General features: G+C 44.4%; 1 protein-coding gene across 4 annotated transcripts in view; it reads right to left on the minus strand.

Annotated features, from left to right (window-relative positions):
• Window positions 1-318: 318 nt before the first annotated feature.
• LOC143213154 (uncharacterized) overlaps window positions 319-23,667 on the minus strand; it is a 123,874-nt gene continuing 100,525 nt past the window's right edge. Inside the window, exons 3-22 of one of the 4 annotated variants that reach the window (XM_076432758.1) lie at window positions 20,288-22,546; window positions 17,896-18,173; window positions 16,902-17,249; window positions 16,324-16,644; window positions 15,198-15,476; window positions 14,763-15,069; window positions 13,676-14,310; window positions 12,814-13,191; window positions 11,918-12,673; window positions 9,785-11,731; window positions 8,831-9,117; window positions 7,535-8,090; window positions 6,587-6,877; window positions 6,268-6,508; window positions 5,193-5,536; window positions 4,820-5,111; window positions 3,647-3,961; window positions 3,102-3,379; window positions 2,436-2,840; window positions 319-1,618 (exon numbers count right to left, since the gene is read on the minus strand). In XM_076432758.1, coding sequence (XP_076288873.1) covers window positions 1,583-1,618; window positions 2,436-2,840; window positions 3,102-3,379; window positions 3,647-3,961; window positions 4,820-5,111; window positions 5,193-5,536; window positions 6,268-6,508; window positions 6,587-6,877; window positions 7,535-8,090; window positions 8,831-9,117; window positions 9,785-11,731; window positions 11,918-12,673; window positions 12,814-13,191; window positions 13,676-14,310; window positions 14,763-15,069; window positions 15,198-15,476; window positions 16,324-16,644; window positions 16,902-17,249; window positions 17,896-18,173; window positions 20,288-22,546 — 10,553 coding nt within the window. In that variant the 3' untranslated portion in view covers window positions 319-1,582. Of the gene's footprint in view, window positions 1,619-2,435; window positions 2,841-3,101; window positions 3,380-3,646; window positions 3,962-4,819; window positions 5,112-5,192; window positions 5,537-6,267; window positions 6,509-6,586; window positions 6,878-7,534; window positions 8,091-8,830; window positions 9,118-9,784; window positions 11,732-11,917; window positions 12,674-12,813; window positions 13,192-13,675; window positions 14,311-14,762; window positions 15,070-15,140; window positions 15,477-16,323; window positions 16,645-16,901; window positions 17,250-17,895; window positions 18,174-20,287; window positions 22,547-23,667 lie in introns of all 4 variants that reach the window. The other 3 variants (XM_076432757.1, XM_076432756.1, XM_076432759.1) reach the window with 3 other exon arrangements.

Genomic DNA, 23,667 nt, shown 5'->3' on the forward strand with positions numbered 1-23,667 from the left:
CCGCAACGCACGAACTATTCCCGACGAAGCCGGGCAACATGACGAGACCCGTCAGAGAATAGACTAAACAAACAAACAACAACAACAATAATAATAATGTCCGGTTCCGCGATGAATCGCGTGCGATCGTCGAATCCGCGACGATCGCCGCCGTTTACAACTTATGACACTGGGTTTAAGTCACGCTTCGGTTCGCGTGATGGCCGGTCGGAAACTCGAAACGTTCGCTCGAAATTCGATTACACACTTCCGATTATGTTCTTTCAGACTTTGTCAAACGAAGGAGTTTAGTATTGTTCTGATTGAAAAAACAAGATGGTAGAAAATCAATGTGATGGGAACATTAGCAATTAATTTTGTAAATTCGTTCTTTCAGCATGAACTTTCTCTGCCAGTACCGGATTCGTCACGTGAGATTGTGACGTACGAACGACGAATGGCGTCGCAGAAGGGGAAGGTAGAGTGGGGACACAAGCCAGCGTAAGGTGAGTTTAAAATATTGACTATTTTCTTTGATTTAGCGAGTTTCTCAAATGATTAAAGTGTAGCACTTATTCAAGAAGAATCTATCTTATTTAACTTATCAAGAAGAATTTTAAAAACGCTCAGAAAAGAAAAGTTCTTAATAGAATTATGTCACATTGAGTGAAATGTTTTCAATAAGTCTTTCAATATAGAAATTGCCATAAGTTTGTATCAATTAAGAGTGCTCACTGCAGACGTTCATCAACAACGAATAACATTGTAGAACTGTTTATTCAGTACCAAAGAAAAATTAAGTTTTAGGGGAAGAATCCTTCTCTCCTAAGTTTAATATTATCTATAAAAGAACATGTATATGATTGTCCACCATTACACAATCTGTTCTGTAAGTTTTCATGATTGAGATTGGTATACACCAAATGTTCTATGCGCTTTTGTTGTAATGGAAGATTTCCGACCGACGTTTCGAGCTTTCCGCAACCGACAAATGAAACGTGATAACGATATTCGGAAAGGCGAGAGCTTTCCTTTCATTGGTTGTATTTTGGCACGGGGGTAAATAACGCGCGCGTCTCTTTGTGTTTGAGCTTCTTCACGTTTGATCGAACTCGATTAAAATCCCGTCGACGGCAGAAACGTACGCCCTCTTCCTAAATGTCGATGAACGAATACATAAATAAATAATGGGAGGCGCTTCTCACAATTTCGTTTCATTTTTCTGTTTAAATGATTTCCTTGCTGTCCGATTATCCTGAAAACTGTCGCTTTAACGGGAACGATTTTCGCGCGAAGCTTCCGTTACAATAAATATTATGAATTTCACAAAAGCGAGCGAAATGAAGCTTCTTACATGTTTTTGATCATTGTGTTTTTTTTAAAGTATTTTCTTATGGTGTACCGATCGACAGTGTTCAAGATAATGGATTTCCGCAATTTTTCTCCGTCAGACGACTCGATTTCCGACATTTTCGGCGTCCGTTTGGCAGCGACGAATTTTCATTGAACGGTTTCCCGAACCTATGGAGATTACCGTCCAGCGGTTTCGTCCACGGCTGGAATCCGTCGACTGGATATTCTTTCTCGCAAGAATCCTTGGTGCCTAGAGGGAGTCGAAGTTCGATTCCCGATCGCTGGCCTGCGAACATTAATCGACAATTATTTCACAAGGAAGATTAGCATTAATAATGTAAGAGACTGTCGTAATGGTTGGGACACGCTTTGTTTTTTAGCTATCAAATTTCGTAGAAAAATGTATACCGTTGGATAAGTATAGTTTGCCAGCTACATTTTCGCTGCAGAAAGTATAATGAAAGTGGATTAACGGATAAAATGTTATAGTTTTTTAAAAAAGTTTGTGTCCCAATTGCCTGTACGCGGCTGCCGGTAAATTTGGACCAAACTCGATTCAAAATCGAAAAACTTTCGATAGAAATGAGCTAGAGCCATGAAATTTTTTAAAAATTAAAGCTGAAACTTTGAATAATATGGGAAAATAGGGAGATTATAGTACGAACGGTTTTTAACGTTGAGAAAATTCGTTAAACATGTAGAATTTCAAGAAAATGTGGTTTTTTCCGTACCACGCGCGGAAAAAATTTTTTTTCAACATGCTATATATCATTTCCCGTAGATTTTTTCACGCTGATTTCAAATCTGGTCTCAAAATTTGTCGACGACCTCAGGATTTTGCAAGAAATCGATTTTGCGAAAGTGTGTATTAATTGTCGAAAATCAGATAAGTTACATAGATCTTCTACAAAGACAAAAGAATTGGACAGAATTGCACAACTATAATATTAATTGTCGAGAATCAGATAAGTTACATAGATCTTCTATAAAAACAAAAGAAGCATCAGGTAGTAAAAGGACTGGAAGGGTTCTAGTGGCGCTTCAAGCAGAACATTCTGTGTACATACATACGTAAATCTCGGATTTCGCCGTTCGGAACTCACCCTATCCGGGCTATAAAGGGGCGGATGCTGTGCCGGAAGTCTCAACGTGCTTCCCAGATCCCTTTCAGCCATCGTGTGCCCCTCGCTGGCACTGTCCCTGGTGTCTCTGTTGTCTCTGTTGTCCTTGATGCTGCTCCTTCGAGCGTCAGCGACTTTGGTTGGCGGCTGGATCGTCGTCTCTCCGCAAGATCTAGCCAGAGTAGAACCGGCCTCCCCTAAATCCAGTCGCAGCAACTTCGTCGGTGCTTGGATGGTTGTCTCTCCGCAGGAGCGGGGCAGAGTGGATCCCAGATCACCTGGATCCGTTGTTCGCAGCACTTTCGTCGCCGTTTCCACTGTAGTCTCGCCGCAGGATCGAGCTAACGTGGAGTCGGCGTCCATCGTTCGTGTCACCGTTGCAGAGACCTGGGTTTCAAAATACAATCAATGATCAGGTGTAAAGAACAAACAAGTTAGTGTACAGTGGATAAAAAAAGTAAGTTAACACTCATATTTTCAATAATGAAATCACGATAACAGTAATATTCACTTATAAAAATAAACAAGTCGATTACATATTTAATAGTTATTAAATATAGCAATCACAAACACATTAATATTATATTCTGAAGTATAATCGATAATGTGTGCGAACGGATTTGTTTGAACCTTGAACTTTAAATTTACCTGAAAACCTGCGCTGACGAGGGCGCCAGTTGGCGTCGCCGGTGTCCTCATGACCTGCACGTCGGCTTCTTTGCAGTCTTTCATGCTGGTTATACTTTGTTTTCTGTTTCCGGTGTTGTGCGTGCCGTTATCGAGGTAACTGAGCAGTTTATGCTCCTCCGTTGAGAACGTGCTCATCCCGGACTTGTAATTCTGTGGAGACTGAGGTGCCGATCGATATTTAGCTCGGGGTATCATCACAGTGAGAGACCGATCTCGTTGCTCGTCGTTCACTGGCACTGTAAAAACAATCGAACAACATAGTCGGTTAATCATAAACATTAAAGTACTCCATTTGTGGCAATTAAAGTAAATGAGTAGCTGTTGCATTGGGGTATCGGAAAGACTAATGTGTCCGCAGGAAATATCATGAAAAGTAAATTTTTTTTAATTATTAATTGCTGCTCTGGACAATCCTAAGCATCGTCAATTATACAGGGTGATTCTGGGAACTGTATTTTCGTTCTACGATCGAGATTACGAATAGAAGGGATCGGAAAACGTACCTGAAGCAGGAACCATAGTGGCTTTCCTGGCCGGTTGCCTGGGTTTCCCGCTGATCTTGCGGGCTGGTCGTTTGGTCGGCGGCAAGGGTGCTATCATCTGCGGCGGGGGCGGCAGAACATGAGGCACATGATGAGGAATCGCCAGATCCGTGACGCTGCCCTCGCTGCTGGTGTCTCCGCCTGTTCCAGGAATCATAGCTCTTCTGTCGCCGGCCTGCCGTTTTCGGCTTGGGTGACGGAAGCACGCCATGCCCACGCACACCGCCAGTAGGCCCAGCAATATCGCCCCGGTCGTAACCAGAGCTATCAGTAGCACTGGAACAAGATTTATGCCCTTGTGAATCGGTGCCCGAAACCTTCGCGCGTCTTCCTCGCGCCGACTACGAATGCTACGAATCGGGGACACTGTTCTGGTAATTAACTCCGTCGACTTTTGTTGCTGTAACACGTGTGAGGCGAGCCGAGCGTCGACGTCGTGTGTCAACGAAACTTTTATAGTAGTTTATTTCCCGAGGCCAGACGGCTAAGGTGGTTCCCGCACTGCGAGAATATTTTCGAACGCTCGACGACAGAATTCTACTCGTTACGATCCAAATTCTAGCGGCTGGGCTCTCGCCGGACCAAATTAGCTCGAACGATTCATTCCGAGACAATTTTCCTGCACCGAAATGACGTAGTTGGTTAAGGGGTAGACTCGTTTCTAGGATTGCAAATTCTCATTTCTCGATATTGCAAAGTTGGGGGTTTTAAGTAGTCGAAAGCGCAATCGCCCTCGAAAGTCCTATTTTCACATTTACGAGCCGTAATCTGCATGTAAATAGCTGTCGCAGCGTCATGAAAATTATGAGTAGACTGCGGATCTTTATGCAAAATAAAAAATGTTCGCATTGATTGCAAGACACAGGAGTCAAATTGCAATTTCATTCTTCTTTGAATTATCTTATTAAGGTGAAACTAATACACTGGTGACCTTAAATCATTTTAATACCTCCACTGTTTTAAATTGTACGTACCCATTTTTGTCTTATATGCATAAAATCCGCAGTTTAATTATGAGTATTCCGCGCTTCGAGAATATTGACGAACGCGCTGATAGAATTCTACTTTTTATCACTCAAATTCGAATGACCAGTTTCACTGAATGGATTGAATTGGCTCGAGTGTTTTACGCACCTTTGAGATTAACTTGGCAGCGCTGACCACTGTGCCAAGGGAAGCACTCGCAGACTTCTTGTCCATTTGTGTTCGTGACACAGTGTCCTTTGTTATTGCAGCTAGGACAACCTAATGGAGCCTGGGAACATAGTCTTCCGGGATACGTTGGATTGTCGGACAGATCAGCCCAGCCCTCTTTGCAGGAACATTGATAGGAACCTCGTAAGTTGAAGCAGGCCGCGTTGGGCGAACAATCATGATGAGGACCTCCGTCCTCTGTCATGCATTCGTCGAAATCGATCGCGTCGATCTGGAATGTTATTAATTTTCTTTAACATGATCTAGTTCTCCGAGGAAAATATTCGTAGTCGTTTATGAAAAGAACACTGACCATTTCGAGATTCTTCGAGGCGTAGACCTCAGTGCCTCCCAAGCTGTAGTTGCTTCCAATTAAGTATTTCTGAAGAACCTCCTTCAGCCTGGTCTCATTGGCGTTATCGCTGAGCTGCACGTGAAATTCAACTTTCGTCGGATCAGGCGTGAAACCGGCTATCTTCAAGCCTCTGTAAATGTCTCTCAGATCACTCTGCATCAGAGTTCGATCCAAGGCATCCTTAGTTGGACCTAGCAGTCTTCTATAGGCTGGCGATGCGGTGTCATTCATGCTGGATTCGTAGTTCACTGGCTCGTGTCCGATACGGTCTAGACCAACTCGCACAGTGTAGGTGTACGTTGCTGGGGAAACGAACGACGAAACATTAGATAACTTCAGGGGACTCGGAGTAGAACTGACCAAATAGTCCAGACAACGAGAAGTTGTAGAGGGAAATGGAAGGAACACAATTTTTAAGTTTGGGTCTTTGTTTGGACTAGTTAGGAGGTAAGCATACTAAAAGTCCCCACTCCTAGGAGGTGAGCGAGGTGCAGGGGGCACGTGGAAGGTCCCCTTTTTCGATTTTCTGCTTATATCTCGGAAACTATGCGTCCTAGCGATAAGACCATGCCATACAAAATTAAAGCTGACAAAATGTGCCATGAGATTGATTCCATTCAGTTTTTCGCTAACTCGCATAGTTTCCGAGATATCCGCGCTCAAATTTCACGAATTGTGCTGAAGAGTTAGCTAGTCATATAAGACAAAAATTTCTTTTTCACAATTCGTGAACTTTGAGCGCGGATATCTCGAAAACTATGCGAGATAGTGAAAAACTGAATGGAATCAATCTTATGGCACATTTTATCAGCTTTAATTTTGTATAGAATGGTCTTATCGCTAGGACACATAGTTGCCGAGATATAAGCGGAGAATAAAAGAGAAAGAGCGGAAGGATGAGAGTGTGAGAAAAAAAGAAAAGAATTGAAAGGTACAGGATCCCTTTGTGTAACCAGTGAGGAAAGAAAAATAAATATTCCCAAAATTTGACTAGGCTCTGTCTGGTTCTAGATGAGCTGTCTTTAATACTTACGTTTGCAAGGCCGATCAGGAAACATCCTTGCAAACCCAGGACGACAAACGCATCTCATCTCTCCTTCCACCGCAGCGCAGATTTCTGCTCTGGAAGCCCTGCACTCGGGAGCGCACTGATTGCTAACAGGCTGAAGAGACACCACTGGTGCTCCAAGAATTCCACCAGCAAGTACTCGATGAATCTCATTTCCAGTCGGGTCTTGTTCGTCCCTCGAAATGTCATCGTATTCAGCCTCGACCTGCAGACATAGTTCACCTGTCGATCATGCTTGCCGAAAACACTGGATATGTCTGGATGTAATTGAAAGATCTCTTACATTTACCTGTTCAGCTCCAGCTGCGGGAGGTTTCTGGTCGCTCACCACTACGAAGATCGAGTCGTTGTCCACTACGTTTTCGTAAGACCCTGGTATTCTAGTCACGATCGATTGTAGGATCGTTGACGTGATCGTGGATATCACGCTGGTTGGCCGTAGCAACGTCTCGGTCACTGTCTCGACAGTGGTCGATGTCAGTGTGTGAGTGATCAGCAGAGTTCTGGTTGTCGGCGGAGAACCCAACACCGAGGTCTCGACTCTCGTCACTGTTGACGTTTGGAACCTCGTCACCTGTGCATTTGAAAATCCGTAAGAATATGTACAGGCTGTATGAAAGGTTGTCCGTCACAGGGGTGAGTCTAAACCTCTGGATCACTGGGCATTTGTAAGAGAAACTTTCCACAAAATTGTTTGTACCAAAGAAAATTGTTGTTAAAGTTGTTCTTTACATCAACACCTTCTTCGACAGTAAACTTTCACGTTGAGTAAAAGTTTAGTAATTGATTAGATACCGACATATTTAACACATTACCGTGATTATTGCATAATTTTGAAAAATCTATGGTACATGGCTAAACACTTTTTAATGGAACCTTCAATAGCAACAGCAATTATTATTGTGAACTAACAAGTCACCCTCAATAACGTCATCTAAATGTTTCATTTAAGATAGCAATGTAAAAGAAAATTTCTATACTTTCTTTTGGTACAGAAATCAGTCAATTATCGAGAAATCAGAAGTGGAATCCCGGACCCCCTTGCAATCCTCGTGTACGTATACGTGGTTTAGCGGTGGTGAGTGTACCCTAGCGGTGTGTGAGTGTTCACGCGCGAGCGTCGTCTATTGGAAAAGACTCCCTTAAGTTTAACCCACTCATTTTTTGCAATATAATTCTTTTTGGCGGAGCAAGCTTCTAGACACGCTAAAGAAATTGAAGCAATAATCACCTCCTTAGGCTTCATCTGCATAGTCGTAGTAGATCCGTTAACATGTTTGCGCATCGTGCTAGCCGCGATGTCCTTCGTCAACTTGATCACCGATTCGTTCTTTCCTTGATGATTGTTCGGCAACACGTTCGTTACCTTGCTTATCGAGCTGTCGACCCTGGTCACCACGCTAGGCAATTCATGTGTGGTCGTCTCGTTTCTTCGTTTCGCCACTGTCGCTTGTGGCACAGTCACTTTGGTGCTCTCGTCCTTCTTCATCGTGGTTCGATGATCCTTCTGTTGACTCGTGGTGATCGCAGGTGTCAAAGACTCGGTCGGTTCCACTCTGCTCGATGGCAACACATTCTCGTGGCTGGGTTCCAAAAATACCGTGTGCTCGGGTCGCTTCACAGGGTTTCGAGGTATGTGTGTATCGAACGTGTACGACTTGGTCGGCTCGATCTCTCGATAGGTAGACGACGATCTGCTCGGTTGAATGTGGTCCACTTGCACAGGTCTCGACTTCGTTGGAATCACTTTGTTTGTCGTCAGCATCGGTGTTGGTTGGATGGATATCCTGAAAAAATTTTTTAACGGTTTACGTACCTTTGCTAGAATAAAAATCGCAATTGTGGGCCGAAAATCGTGAAAAACTGTAATTTTTAACAGACTGCGAATCAGCTTTAGAGAACTTCAAATTATGTAAACACAAATTGCAAAGTGCAGAACCTGTATAGAGGGTACAGTGACAAAAACACTGGAATCAGCCAGTATGCATTAACCTAATATTTTTAAAAGAAGGATTCGAAGGAACGAAGGGAACTTTGAAGTTTTGAAGTCTTCCAAGTGTGCTCGAAATTTCAAAGTCTTCGAAACGTATGAAGTTGTAACTTATGAGTTTCATACGGTGTCACGCGATTTTTGATAAATAAAAATATTAACTTTCAGTCACCGGTGACTGACACTGAACGTTCCGTTTGGAGTTTTCGTAATTAAATTAAATTTAAAAGATTGAATTCTATTAATAAATTTCGGGATCATATCACGAATGTACTTAAAAAATAATACTTTGCAAACAAAATTGTAATGAGTTTTATTAAATTCGGTGAAATCAGATATCGCGGACTAAATGAAAAGAAAGGCAAGACAGGCTTGGCGCTTGACAAAACTCACGTATTCAGTAGGGCTGTAACTTTCCTTCGAAACTTCGAAGTTTCTGAAATCGAAGCTTCGAAATCTTCGACCTTCGAAGGAAAGTTACAGCCCTACTTGGTTGTTCAATTGTTGATAAACCACAGCAACGTAGGGTTTTAGTACCTGGACACAGGTCTGGTGTCAAACGGTGGGACAGTGTAGATGCTAACGTGTTCCGTGATCATGGTCTTAACCGGCCTGAGAAGATCGGGAACGTCGACGACGACTGGGAGATCGACAGTTCCATGTATGATTGGTATTTTCGACTCGACATCGTGGATGACTGGTATGTGGGAGGTTGCTACGGCGGTAGCGATTTGGATAGAACCTGACACTGCGACTCCTGGCCTAACTGTTGCTATTTCGAGCGGTCTGGTAGTCTGTGTCGCTGGCGGTGGAGGTACCATGTCCTGGCGAGCGAAACGTGTAACAAATTAGTGCCCTTCTTATTAATTAAGCAATGTTAACGCTGTAACAATGAATCAACTAGAGGTGCCAGAAAGCATCGTTTTAGCACATTCGAGGGGTGCTCTTTTCGTTGCGTAACCAGAAATTTTTGCCTTTCTCCTATTAATTTTTGTCTTTTTCCTATGTTATCTATAGATTTCGACGAGAAGATGTGAGAAATACCGTCCCGCGACCAGAGTTGTGCAGAATTACAATTGAATTACTCCAGAATTATAATTACAAAGTAATTGAATTAAATTGTAATTCAATTATGTTGTAATTTATAATTCAGATCTTCATTCAATTAAATTACAATGTAATTCGTAATTGCAATGGAGTACAATTATAAAATACATTGTAATTTAATTACGTTGCAATTCAATTATATTGCAATTTATAATTCAGATCTTCATTCAATTAAATTACAATGTAATTCGTAATTGCAATGGAGCACAATTATACAATACATTGTAATTGAATTATGAAAAATGAAGTAATAGGCAAGAAGAGGTTGAAAAGTCCATGTAAAGGATTACACCTATCGTCGAGTACATGTAATTGAATTAGCACAACTCTGGTCCCGGCGCGACCCTGACACCTCTGGAATCACCAAATCCTTAATGAGCTTACCTGAGAAAGCAGTTCCACGATGAAGGGCCTAGCAACCGAAGGTCTAGGGCTAGGTGGAACCATGCTGACGCTTGGGAGAGGAGCAACAGTGGCTTCCTTCAAAGGAATATACTTCGGCGGAGGCTTCAGACCGGAGTCGTTTGCGGTTACAAAGGAGAATCGGTCTTCCGTGGGCCCACTCGTCGTGGTAATATCAACCGGTGGAGGAGACAGGCCGACGACATCGTGCGAAGGGATTGGTGGAGGCTTCAGACCCTCCTCTTCGTTTTTATTCGACTGATTCAGCACTGGAGGTCTCAAAGGTGGGGGCATCATGTCTCTAGAAGGCACGTCCACTCCTTCGATACCTATCACGTTGCTATTAGATTGTTCGACGGGTCTGATTCTGGTGTCATGCTTCTTCGAGTCGCTCTTGTCCACACCTTCCACCGCGAAATGGGTCTGATAAGCAGTCTCGAGGGATTCGTCGTTCTTCTTCTTGTCGTTCAGATTGTTCACAGTGATCAGCATGCTAGGTGGTCGTTCAGTCTGCGTCTTGCTGTCCACTTCTTGACCTATAGCCTCTACAGGCAGCGAGAACTTGATGTTTGGCCTGGAGTCTGGTTTAGAGTTACCTGATGTAATGGTTATCGGACCTGGCACTTGTGGCCTGGGCTTGGTAATGATATGGGGATACTCCGGATGAATCCTCGTTCCAGGAACGTACTCCGGGTGCGTCACTTTGGGACGATTCTTCTCGAACAACGGCTTCGTCGTCGCGATGGTATTCTGGAAGTGAATATCAGGTTTCTGCGATGCACTGCTATTTCTGAAATTGGGTCTAACAGTGTCAGTCTTGTTCGAATGGAACTCGTGTCCGATTGGTTGCGATTCGTCACGTCGTTGATCAGGAACCTTCGTAGCACCCTGCCAATTGACGTTCGCGAAACTACCAAATTGTGCTTGACTTTTATTCGCTTTAACCTCGTGATTTAGACTGTTGTTCGCGAACGATCCCGACAGCTCAGGCTTGGAATCAGCGTGCTGCTGATCAGTTTTCTTCTTAGGTGGACGGGTTACAGTTTCTGGCCTGGGATACAACGCTGGCCTGGTTTCGATTTTATTTATGGTAGGCGGTCGGGGATATCTGCTGGGCTTCTCTACTTCCGGTGCGAAATGGGGAATGATCGCTGGTGGTCTTAGATCTATCGTGTCGTCGCGATCATGGGGTCTGTTTGTGGACGTTTGCACCTCGAAATGATGCTTGTCGATTGGTTTCCTGTAAGTTGCGTGTACTCCTTGCACTATATCGGAATCAGGTCTGGGTTCCTTCCTCTTGTGGCCGTATTGCGAAGGGTCTTCGTGGCCGTTGTAAACGCCGAAAGGCTTTCCTTGCACGATCGCCATGTCATTGGGTCTCGTATAGTAACCTGGCCCGTAGGATATCCCTTGGTTAGGAGTAACTTCGATCTTCTGACCAAATGGTATCCCAGGATTGAACCAAATGGGTTTATCTTTTTGTTCTTGCGCTTGATCGAATCCCACTGGCTTACCGATCACTATGTTACCAGATGCCACGTTCTCGTTCAATGTTATATTGTTGCCATGACTGCTGGCAGCTCCGTCACCCTTTGTCTTCTGCGTTTCCTGAACCACTTTTATCTGATTCGCGTACTTGACGTATTCGGAGGCACCGATGTCCGAATCCAACGTCTTCTCAGTCTGAGAATCAGTTTGCCAGCTCTCCAACTGTTTCTCCGAGTTGGAGGGGGTCTGATCGATATTCTGACTGTTCACGCTCGACTTAGAATCTTCCAGTTTTACTTTTGGATTCGAGGGATTGTTGTATCCTGTAGCTCCCGTGGGCAGGTGCTCATCGGGGTATTCCGCTGGTGGTTTCAGTGGTGTACTGGTGGGTGGCCTTTTGCTGTCCGAGTAGAAGTGGGGCGGTCTGTCTTGGAGGTCGATCTGTGGCAATGAACCGTTAACAATCAGCACTTTAGGGTAGATGAAATATAAAACAGTAGAAACATTTAAAGAATGTAGGAGCATCATAATCTCTCTTATGCTTATCTTTCAGGGTTGTTTTAACCCCCAGACATGTATCATTGCAGTTAAAAGAAATGCTTATCAAATATTTTTTATATTTTTTACCTGAGGAGGTCTGAACGAAGGCTGTCTCTCAGTAGTGGCCTGGTTTCCATCGTCGTTCGGTCTCGTAGAAGATATCCTCGGAGGATCATGATGAATTTGAAGATTGGTGATTGGACGATGAGGTAGCACAAATGTGCCTTGGTTCTGTATCTTTGGCGGAGGTCTCTGAACCCCACTGTGAATCGGTTTCCTAATATGCGGTCTCTCGCCGTAGATCGGTCTGTCCAGAGGTCGGCTGGTCGTGGACCATATTGGTGGACGCGGCCTCAGTCTGGTGTTCATCGGAAACCGCGTTGGTTTCTTATCTTTCCAGTTCGAGTTCATCCCAATCTCATTGCCCGAGTCTGGTTTGGGTACAAGAATATATCGATGGGAGTTGTCCGATGGTGTCGCGACTTCGATTCTTCTAGGAGGATTACCGGACTCGCCAGGTTTCGGAACCTTCTGGAATTGTCCCCTCGGTGGAACATAGCTTGGAGAGTATAGTGTCCCTTGAGGACGGAGGTTCGCGTTTTCCGGTCGATGATGCATCAAGATATCCGCGTGAACGTGACCTTGTGTCGAGGGTCTCAACACAGGGGATTCTAATTTGTCGTGTAGTCTCTCGTAATTGAAATGGTCCGGTAATAGAGGAATGGTAGCGGGTCGATTCGGAGGACCTGGTTTTTCCTGCTTTCTGAAATTTAAGGGCGGAGACGGTGGTACCATGTACTCCGCTGGGTCTTTTCCGTTGGGGTACTTCTGCAGATCTTCCACCTGGAGACAGAGTAGCTTTAGGTCGTACACCCTTAGCTTTAGAGGGCCAGCAGGGCTAGTCCCTGGCTATTATACTGGCCACTCCGGCTCTCTAAATGTTTAGGGGGTACCGAATATGAGGTAATACAAATGGTTCTTACCCTCTGTATCCCAACGAATCCCAACCCAATGTCAGAGTCCGGATAGGGTGAAGGATCATCGAAGGATTGTCCACTTATGTGAGGCTCGCTGGTGTCACCGAATATTAGTGCCTGAGTACCACCCTGAGGAATCACTACGTTGGCAATCTGACTGGGTTGGATACTGACCAACAAATCCTGGCCTGTGGGTCTGTCGATAACGTGGGGCACTTGATGTAGTATAGGCTCCGATGATGTAGGTTTAGATTCCGAACTCTGGATACCAATAGAAGATCCTGGGGTCAAAGGGTCATCCGGAGCCCATAATGGTCGCTTCTGCTCTTCTGTTGGAACCGTTGGCCATGGCTTCACCAACAATGGCTTCGCGGAATCCATTTTCTGTGAAACCATCACGATTCGAGCTAAGTTAATAATACCAACCACAATGTTCCTATTTACACTATTAAACTTTTACCAACGTATTCGTGATATTTTTCACCTGAACCTGTCTTAATTTACGAATACCATACCGGGTACAAAATGTGTCGGATATATATTGTTTTATAGAAATCTTTTACAAGACTGAATTTATTTAGATTTTTATAATAATACGTGCTCTCGGATAAAAACATTTATTGAATAATTTCTAGTGGAAGCATCTTTATAATTTCAATAATTAAAGAATAAACAACTTGAATTGTTAAACAAGCAAATATGCACCAAATGTGTCGCGTTTGATCTCATTTAAATCAGAAAAATGTCACAAATATGTTGCTAAAAAAGTATCGTAACAAAAATAATTAAAGATAAAAATGTTCGAACTAAAAAAATTCACTTTTCTTTTAATCAGAGCATCGAGTTAGAGGGACGGCTGAATGCGCACCTGATCAAACTGCGGATGAGGTGGCAAAAAGAGCACAGGATCCTTGGCGCTCCAGGGTCTCCGTGACTTCTCAGGACTCCATTCCGGCTCTTTCAAGTTCGAGTTCGGATTAACATACTGTTCCACGTTTGGCCTTTCGGGTGGCTTCAATAAAGGATCATTTTCCAGGACGTCCTGCTTCGACCCGATCCTCTTCGGCGGAGATGACTGAACGGGGTGCAATTTCTGAGGTTGTTTAGGTATCAATACCGGATTCGTTTCCACGGGTCTCGAGACCGGGATCTTCAGATGTTCCTCGTAGACCTGTTGCGCCGGGTAAATCTGAATCTGAGGTACATTGTGGGTCTGAATCGTTTGTTGCGACTCTGAATCATCTCGATCATCTTCCAAAACCTCGAGAACTGGGTGCACCGGGATATTAGGCACTGGTAGCGGGGGTGGTTTCATGCCTATGTGCTCTTTGTCTTCGAGGAATGTTTGCGGAGGTCTAGGCGCCATTTTACCTGGTTTGCCGATTATAACGTCGGTGTTCGCGGTGATTACCTCACCCGGCGAAATCGGGATTCCATCTGCCAGGCTGGATGTCACTTTGTGTCGCGTTTCTGCTATGTAATTCAACTTCGCCAGATGCGTACCTTGAAGAGGAATCAGGTGTTTCTTTATTGATTATTCCTGATTATTTATTAATGCTAATTAAAGGCCTCGTACAGACTAGAACATTTCGACGAACAGCGCGGCGAACCGCGCATTTTGACGAACGTTTCGACGAACGTTTCGACGAACATATCGACGAACGGCGATCAGAACGGATTTGTGCTATTTCCAAAAATTCAAGTCATTTAATCTCGAATCTGATGTCCTTAATGCTTCGTACAGACCTTAACATTTCAATCTACATTACATACTACATTTCTTTGGGTAGTATACGCCGCACTTATGGGCCAAACCGACGAAATCTGTGTCAAAATCAAAGAACTTTCAAGTTCTATAATTTCCATAATATACCAATTGTTTCAAAATTTCTTTCACGGCACCCCGCAGGATATAATTTAAATGGATGATTCAGCTGTGTCATGATTATGTTTACCTATATTTTGACTTTCAGCGGTTTCTATGTCCCCGTCAGCAAAGTCGGCGACAGGTATGTAAATCGGTGACCTCTGTGTGGTGACCTCCTGAGCTTCTGCCTGTGGCACCGTGTCATTCCTGCGAGTCATCGTTGGCTTTCCTTGCAGTAAACCGGCCATCGCCGCCGTGATCATTGGCCCTAATGCGTTGATTCCTAGCGATCCTAAACTCAGAAGATTGCTCACTTGAAGATCACTCGGGTTTTGATTAACTGGTCTCTTGTTTTGACCGTTTTCGCCGGAAACTGCCGTTGTCACGTTACTTTCCTGTAATTAACATAACATACATATAAGTTACATTCTACTATACGTGATCTACAATCTATTGTCTGATCTACCTGGCCGACAGGTTTCGCGATCTGTTCACTGACAACAGGAGACGTTTCCGTTATTACCAAACTCGTAGGAATCGTTGGGTCCTTCTGAACGTCAACGGTGGCGGTCGATTGTGGTAAGCTCGTGGTGGTGGGATCGATGTCACCCTCCTCGTCGTAGAAGATGATCGTTGACCCGGTAACCACGTTCTTCTCCGAGTCGGTGTGATGGGACGTTGTCAGCAAAGGACTCATGTATCCAGTGTTCAGTAAACTAGGCGCTATGGACTCCGTGACAACGTTCTCCACGATATGGGAACGCGACGACACTGTGGTGGACGTTTCTCCATCTGGTCCAGCCTGTTCACAAGCAAATTAAAATTATAACTCCATCAGAAAAAGGACGTATCACCATAATTTCTCAAAATTATTTCACAGTGACTCGCATCTCTCTTCACAAAAAGCTTCTACATTTAGTTTTGTCCATATTGTACATGAAATTCCAAATTTTCAATCAAAACGAATAGTTCGTCACAAAAGAATACATTTTTATTAATGAATTGAATTAATAAAGGGTCATATTTCATGCCGACTTGATCACTTTTTGCAGGCATCATCGTCGATTTTGTTCTAAATGAAATATGTTGTAGTCCATGTGAAATTAGGGCTTTACCGGCTCATTGTGACGCCAATTTTAACGATACCGTCTTTTTCAAGAGCTCATTTTAAAGGGAAAACTTCAAGGAATACTACCATATTTTTTCAAAATTTAAATCACTGAGCCCCATCATTGAAAAAAAACGTAAACAAAGAATTTGTTTAAATTTTTCGACATTATAAAGTTGATTGTCGGGGTTGAAAAAATTATTTTGTAATAGCCCAATCTTTTCCGAATAAAACAAATGAAAATGTAGGTCAATCGGACAAATAGTTCCCAAGATAAAAATTCGTAAGTGAGGCACGTTTTCGCCAAAATGGGCAAAAATTGAAAACTTCGACGGCCTGCCATTTCTAAAAAATTTCGAAACCGGCTAAATGATGACTTAAATCCCCCCTAATTTCACATAGACTACAACTTATTTCATTTAGAACAAAATAGACGATGGTGCCTGCAAAAAGTGATCGAGTTGGCATGGAATGACCCTGAAGAAAATTGTTATTTTGCAGGAAATCCGCAGACTGGATATATCGTTTAGCAACAATTTACCTGGAGTAACGTCGTGAAGTACGTAAAGGTCGTCAGGTATGTTTTCGTGGCGAAGATTTGAATGGGTTCCGGGGTCGGGTTCACCAAGGCTGTCTTCGTGGGCTTCTTCACAGGTACTTTCTCCAGGACGAGATCGGTGGACGTCGCCACGTTTGTGCGAACCACTGTGCTACCTTTCTCCAGGAACGTATTGTAATACGTATAAGTAATATAATAAGTCTTCATTACATCAGTCATGCTTTCCTCGGTGTGATCCAACGCTGTTAGAGTGGTCGTGACGCTGGTTGGACGCAGCGGCGGTGCAGATTCCGTTATTATAAGCTGGAGAAGATATATTAACAATTAATATTGCCATAAATTTTATAAGCGACCAACCAGTCTCATTGGTACTCGAAGAAGTAAGTTAAATTTTCTTGCACATTCGAACGCCAATTTTCTGGCTTAAACATTTTTTAAAAAAGTTCTATGTTTTAATCAGAACCTGCTGGAAAGTTTCACAACTCATTCGTCGTCTGTACGAGAAAGTAAGCAGAAGAAGTAACAGGTACAACATGAATTTTGGACAGCAAAACACCAACCTGAGTGACAGTATCACTAGCAGTTTCGATCCTGGTCCGTCCGTCCTCCATGAACGTCTTTTCCAGCATCCTGGTGCTGAGGTACGTGTTCGTTTCCGGTCTGGGTGCCTCCGATGGCTCCAAGATCATGTCTAAATAATGCTGCGGAGCGGTCACCGTGTTCGTGATGACTTTCGAGCTGCTCTCTAACGCGTCGTCCACGTTCGGGTGGTTGGTGTTCAGGGTTAAGTATGTATATGTCGTTTTGAAGATTTCAGTTCGCAGAGTTGGCGATGCCTCCAATGTCACCGCGGCTGTTTCCGATCCGGGCTTCCGGTGACGCTCCTCCGTAGCGGTGTTCGCGACAACCTTGTCAAAACGCAAAATACAAATTGTCTTCATTGATTGCAAGTGGTGAAATCCAAATAGACGTTTAACCCTTTGCACTCGGAGATATTTTAATTGGAAAATTGAAGCAATGCTGCAAAACAACCCCTATAAAAAATCATTTACAAACTGTATAACAATTTTTTCTTGTATTCGAAGACTTAAAATGTTTCTTGGTTATTTTATCAGTCCCATAAAATTCGACCGAGAAAGTGTAATGTCCCCTTCAAGGGTGTACGAATACTTTTTACACTGACTGCAATTTTATACAGTTAAAATAATGTTTAACATCAGATAAACATTTCTTGTTATAATTTCTGTACCATTATAATTTATCTGTACTAGGAGTGGGACCGAATGACGCCAGAAGAGCTGCTGCGGCCCATTGCCGAAAATTTAAAGACACGTTTGAGCCTCTGCAATCGGCTCCAAGGGTGGCCATTTCGAAACTTCTTAAATATATGAATACTAAAGGTCCATGTTATGGTTGTTATTATTTGGTTTTTCAAAATTCGTCAATTTGACAGAATTATAATAAGAAATGATTAACTCCGTTATTTCTTGTCACCCTGTACTTTTTAGGTTTCGCATCTCAATGTCTACTGGTGACAATACCCTGCAGCCTCACCTGTTGCTCCGTGGAAACGGTAGTCGTCCCGTCCTTGGTGATCGTAGTGAGGTACGTGAATGTCGTGGTACACGTCTTCGTGACAAATTCGTTCGGCTTATCTTGAGGAAGCATCATGACGACCGCGTCAGACAATGTCAGCGTGGGCTGCGGTATAGAATTCTCCCATCGCAATGCTGGCGTTGGACCCGCCACGATCACCTCGACGCCATTCGGCAATACACGAGTGGCCAGATTGTTGAACCTTCGACCTTCTTCATCTTTCACTTCGTGCTCTCCTGTCATTGCAATTCACGCTATTACATCATGATCGACTCCTCTCCCTTCGAATACCTTCTAATTATAACTAAATCATCGTAGAAACATCTGCACGCTCTGTGTGCGAACTTATAAATAGACTACCGACTTCATCTCCATAGAATTTCATTCTTTTTCATCACACTGGAGCTGCGAGCACGTTGACTGACATGTGAGTGACGCCATTTTTCTCATAGTACTAGGGTTGTGCAAAAATAGTGTCATTTAGGGACTTACAAATAGTTTTTCTAACACATTATGCAAACAGGAGTGAAATGGTAATTTATTTTCATTCTTGGTATGTTTAACAGGTTTAAAATAATATAACAGTATTTTTAAATTCTTCTAATGCGTTTACTGTTTTAAATTACATCTACTCATTTTCGTTATAAATGCATAAAATCCGCTGTCTATTCATCAGTATTTGTAGAATTTGGTTTCACTTTTGTTAACTAAAATACTTGAATTTCGTGTGACCTTCCAGAATGACAGTCAACGTGTTAATGTAAGGGATGAAATTCTATTTCACCTCAATTTCGCACTTTGGAGAATGTCAGCAGTCTATGCATAAATACTAGGATGTAAATTAAGGTCTTGCGTTTTTGTGACTTTGAGGAAATCCACTGTGAGGTATACTCGAAGATTGTCCTGTTTCAATGCAGTGCGAAATGCAAAGACAATATTAAAGAACACCTGAAACGAATTTTATAACCGAATTTGTAAGTTGAATGTACAGAAATAAATTTTGTATGGATCGATCTGATTACGCCTGGCTCGCTGCAACTCGATGCAACCGTGTACGAAGGTTGCAGCTCGACAGGCGTCTGTTGGCGTTAACTATACTGCACATACTTCTTAATGAATCGCGTTGCTGCTAGACTTTCTAACATTTTATTGATCGAGCATCAATTAATCTGTAAACGAGGGTGTTGGCCTAATGTTCCGTATAAACATGTATTGCATATTTATACATATAGCGATATCATTGTTCACTTTTATACTTTACAGTCCATATAATACATTCATTGTTATTTTGGTACATTGTTATCGTATAAGAGGTTGGGAACAAGCAAGAATCACATAAAGAGTATATAATACATAAACATAGTAAAACAGTGTCTATTTGCAAATAGTAATCGAACTCACAAAAAATTGTTCAAAAGATCATAGCACCAACTCTACTCATACGAAAGTATTGTACAGTACACGAAACGTAGATCGCACCCATCGAAAGAGTCAGAGTCTGAAAATCCTCGATAAAAGTTGAGAAGAGAACAAATATACACGCATCGATCAGGCGATCAAGTATGTACAAGATCTTTCATTTACAGTATATGTACACGTATCAGAGAGTTCTATTGCACAGGGAAAAATTTAGAATGCCAGAAGCCAATTGGAGCGAGACTTGGGAATAGAATTTGTACAACCTCGAGTGCGTTATCTCGAGGGGAAGTGATATTAGTCTAAAAGATTATTTTGTACATCGATCCTCGTGTGTTCCAAACCATTTCCCAAGAATTCAATCGAAACATCAATTTTCACGAGTGGTCGAATGAAACTGTCCAGGTTCTAAATTACTTATGAAGGTTTGTTGCCAAAAAAATTATAAGCTAGTCGTTAGGAAAAATGTGTATGAAGTTTACGAAGTCACGTGTCTTTTGAAACGATTAACTGACAAGGAGAATGCAAAGCCTTCGCGTCACAGATTTAGTTGAGACTTTACAGAGTAAAGTTACGTCCACAAAACTTTAATTTGCAAATATCTCGAAAATTACTGAGTAGTTGCCCCTATAATGGGGTATATTTGTAATCAGGGGTACGAGATCTATAACCCTGTAAAGTCTCAACTAAATCTGTGACGCAAAGGCTTTGCATTCTCCTTGTGAGTATGAATCTTGGACGTACGAAGCTAACGTAGAATATAATTCAATCGTTTGTAATGACACAGAACGTGTTAAAAGTCCGATAAAAGCGACCAGTTTCACTCAACCCGTGTTTTTTCCAGGTCAATCTACCGAGGAACAATCAGCGGAAAGTCCAGATCAGACGAGGATGCTCGTAGAATAGGCTCGGCCAGAGCCGTGTATCTACTCACCAGCAGCAGGCACTGGACTATACACAGACGACACAGCGTTTGCTGACGACTCCACAGTAGGAGTGACAGTCACCGTGACGGGCACCGTCAACGTAAGGGTCGTCACTCTCGGTCTGACGGTTGTCGAGGACGTAACTTTCGTCTCCAGTCCGTTCTGTTGCGTCACCACGTACGTGTACGTCCTTAATCTCGTCGAGGTCACTACAGTCTCCGTATAGAAAACGCTGGTACTCGGTTCTAGTTCGGGTGGGGGTTTCGTCTGATGGTCAACGACGGTGGTTGGTTTCGAGGGTAAGATCTGAGGGAAGTCTGGTCTCGACAGGGACAAGTACAAATCGTCGGCCAATCCCGCCTCGATGTCCTCGGGAGTCGGTGACGAGATGGAGGTCGTCACCTTGGCGACATCGAGGCTCGGGGTAGCTTCGAAGACTCCCGAGGTCCTCTTTGCGTCCGAGGGAGTGTAATCGTCTCCCAGAGGGATCACGCTTGGTATCTCGGAATCGTCTAGGTATCTAGGAGTTGGGGAGTCGGGAGACGGTGACTGGTACGTCTCGAGAGGCAACACGCTGGCGAAACTCGGAGCAATTTCGATCGACGACGACGACATATCTGTCGAAACGACCGCTGAAGACGTTGAGGGTTTGGTGACGGGTTCAATCATCTGCACAGTTGGTTCTTCTTCTTTTCTGAGTGGTTTCGTTGTAACTGATGGTTCCTGAACATCCTTTTCTTCCTCGGTCGCAACCGACAGTTTCTGAACATCGTCTTCCTCCTCCTCTGTCGGAGGTGTCTTTGGTTCTGGTTGAACGGTTGGTTCCGTCGAGGTGTCATGGGGTTCTGTTTCTGTGGGTTGCGTAGTAACATGGGACTCGGTGTCCTTTTCTATTGAACCTTCAGCATCTTGTGATAAATGATCCGTTAGCTCCGGTTGAATCTGCGATTCGATTGATTCCGTGGATGACACAGTCGTTTCGGGGATACTTGTCTCGGTGGTAGTCTCAATGTCCTTCTCAGTGTGCGTGGTCGTCTCAGGCTGATCTTCGGGAACGCTTATAACCATTGTCTCGTTTATGGACTCTGTTGTTTCCACCACCTTCTCCGTTGTTACCTGTTCTTTCTCCTCTTCTTCTTCTTCATTGATATCAGGGTGAATAGTGGTAGAAACATCTTCTTGCACCGTCGTGTCAACTTCTTCCGACAAATCTTCTTCCGATGTCGCGGTTGAGTCTTCAATCGGTTTCGCGGTAGTCGAGCCTCCTTCGAGTTTGGCATCTTCTTTAGAGACCATTTCAGTCGCTGTTTCCTCCGTCTCCTCTTTAGGTTCGACAGTTGTGACCTTCTCGTGTGCAGGTGTCTCAGAAGTGATCGAAACACTGTCTTCACTAGGCACAACATTCTCGTCATCCTTCGGTGACTTGACCGTTGTTGGAACATCCTCGTCCAACGGTTCGTTTGCGCTCTCGGTTGTCGTAGTCACCTGATAGTCATCCTCGTATTCGGAGTACTCGTCTTCACTCTCTGGGAAGAAAAAGTTGTCAGTGATGATAACAGGATCGTTCACACTGGACTCCTCCAGAACTCTCGTGGAAGTTTCTTCTGCTGGCGCAGAGGTCTCCGTCGGATCAGGCTTGTTGTCGATAACGTTGGGCGGTTCCTGCAGTTCAGGCGTGAAAGTGGTAGTCACTTCTAGCTTAGGTTCTTCCGTTTCATCCTCTATCTCGTACTCCTCCTCGTATTCGGAAGTCGGAGCGGTGAAAAATCCGGAGGTGATGATGGCGAAGCTCGGTGTCGGCTGCACCGGTCTGACAGCGATCAGTTTCTTTTTAGTGATCCTGGCCCGTTTGTCAGTGGTGCTGGGCAGAACGGACGTCGGTTCGATCTTTCGCCGCCTGGTGATGGTCACTTTATGTCGTCCAGGTTCAGGCCTGAAGCTCTCCGGCTCGTCCGTGTGTATCGAGTTCGCTAGGCCGAGCGTCCTCACTCTGGTGACGACGATCCTTCTCGGCGTGTGGCTCGCGGTAGCCAACGGAGGATCCTGGGTCCTCGGGCTTACGGGTCTACGTCTAACGACGGTCCGCGTGTGCTGTCTACTGAATTTCCTGACAACGGGCACGCGGATCCTGACCCGTTTCCTCGGCGCCTCATCGAGGTAGTCGTCGTTAGCGTCGGTCAGGGCCGCTGGTCTCAGGCCACCCTCGCCGGGCCATTCAACGCGTTTACTATCGAAGTGACCGGGACGGTGGTCGTCGGGGTAATCATCTGAAAAGTCGACGATTCTCGGTTCCGTGGCAATATCCTCGTCGTTTCCCCGGGGGTGTTACATCTAGCACGACCGTGAAAGGATTTCGGGTTCTTGTCTGGGATTAAGCGGCCCAGTGGGTTAAACGACCTCCATCCAAGACTCGATCATTCCGCCGTTTTCGTGCACTTAGTAGCGTTTACCAGGGTTTGCTGGCCGACATACAGGGGAGTACCATGCTTGCTGGGTTTGTTTTTGGTCGTGTGGTCGCGCGTGCGGCGATGGCGGATTCGAGGCCGTGTTAGTGGGTATAGGACGACGCTCTAGGTGGGGTAGTTTCAGTAGGAGACAGAATAGAAGACAGGGGGAGCGAGCAGGACGAAGAATGGAGACCGGGAACCTGGCACGGTGTCCCCGATCAACCGAAGCTGCGAGCTTCCCGCGGTTCTTTCCCAACTGTACGGAGAATCGTTCTTGCATACCGGAAGAGAAAAACAAATAAAATAAAACAAAGAGAAAGGAAGAGGTACAACGATCCCCAAACAAAATTCACTATATTACACCACGATGATCATCGTCGTCGCTGAAATTCCTCGCAACGAGCGAGAACGTGTCGTCGAAGAACCGTCCGTGTGACTAACGATAACGAGAAAGGTCGTCAGCTTCGGTCTAGGTAGGTGTCAGTGAGTTGCGATGGACTTAATTAAGAATGACGACAGTTAGGGTACGGGGGAATGGGATTAGATGGAGAAGAAGGGTTGTAGAAATGATTAAGGGCGGATAGGCGTGGAGATGTGCCGTCCGACGTCACCCACTACACTCTCGAGACTCTGTGTCGGCGCGTGCGTGTCCAGTGAATCCTCGCTCCCTGTCAGTATTGTGATTTCCTCCGAACCGGCGTGCAAAGACGCTGGAATGGAAGGCTGAACCTCGACAGTGTGTTCGGTAGCCCTTCGCCTCCTGGAGGAGCTAGCCATCTCGCCGACCTTCACGGTGCTGAGAACGGTGCTGAACTCCCCGGGCCTTCGGCCGGAAACGTAGAGCGTGACCACGCTGGACTCTTCCTTCGCCTGGCTAGAATGATCCTCTTTCTTGTCGTTCGACTTGCCGCGGCTGCTGCGTGGCCGGGACGACTTATGGT

This window comes from Lasioglossum baleicum, chromosome 10, assembly GCF_051020765.1.
Source record: "Lasioglossum baleicum chromosome 10, iyLasBale1, whole genome shotgun sequence".
Taxonomy (NCBI): Eukaryota; Metazoa; Arthropoda; class Insecta; order Hymenoptera; family Halictidae; genus Lasioglossum; species Lasioglossum baleicum.